Source organism: Octopus bimaculoides, unplaced genomic scaffold (genome assembly GCF_001194135.2).
Source record: "Octopus bimaculoides isolate UCB-OBI-ISO-001 unplaced genomic scaffold, ASM119413v2 Scaffold_39939, whole genome shotgun sequence".
Lineage (NCBI taxonomy): Eukaryota > Metazoa > Mollusca > Cephalopoda > Octopoda > Octopodidae > Octopus > Octopus bimaculoides.
In genome coordinates this window covers 11,134-11,358 of record NW_026417679.1, presented here as the reverse complement: position 1 = coordinate 11,358, position 225 = coordinate 11,134, and the positions used below count along the sequence as shown (strand labels likewise).

The 225-nt window shown below is 28.9% G+C and overlaps 1 protein-coding gene across 1 annotated transcript in view; it reads right to left on the bottom strand.

Annotated features, from left to right (window-relative positions):
* Positions 1-75: 75 nt before the first annotated feature.
* Positions 76-225, bottom strand: part of LOC106874230 (vitamin K-dependent protein S) — a 3,142-nt gene continuing 2,992 nt past the window's right edge. The window contains exon 5 of the mRNA XM_014921885.2: positions 76-197. Coding sequence (XP_014777371.2) covers positions 153-197 — 45 coding nt within the window. The 3' untranslated portion in view covers positions 76-152. The remainder of the gene's footprint in view (positions 198-225) is intronic.

Genomic DNA, 225 nt, shown 5'->3' with positions numbered 1-225 from the left:
TATATATATATATATATATATATATGCCTGTATTATGTATGTACCTGTGTATGTATGTATGTATTCACGGGACAGTGCTTACTAAAATATGCATCGAAATATGAAGTCTATAAAGCAGTAAATTACGAATGACTATGAAAACTTCATTGGATCTACGTACCTTCACATTTGATATCAAGAATCTTTTTATAACCAGCCTTACATTTGCAATAATATGATCCAACT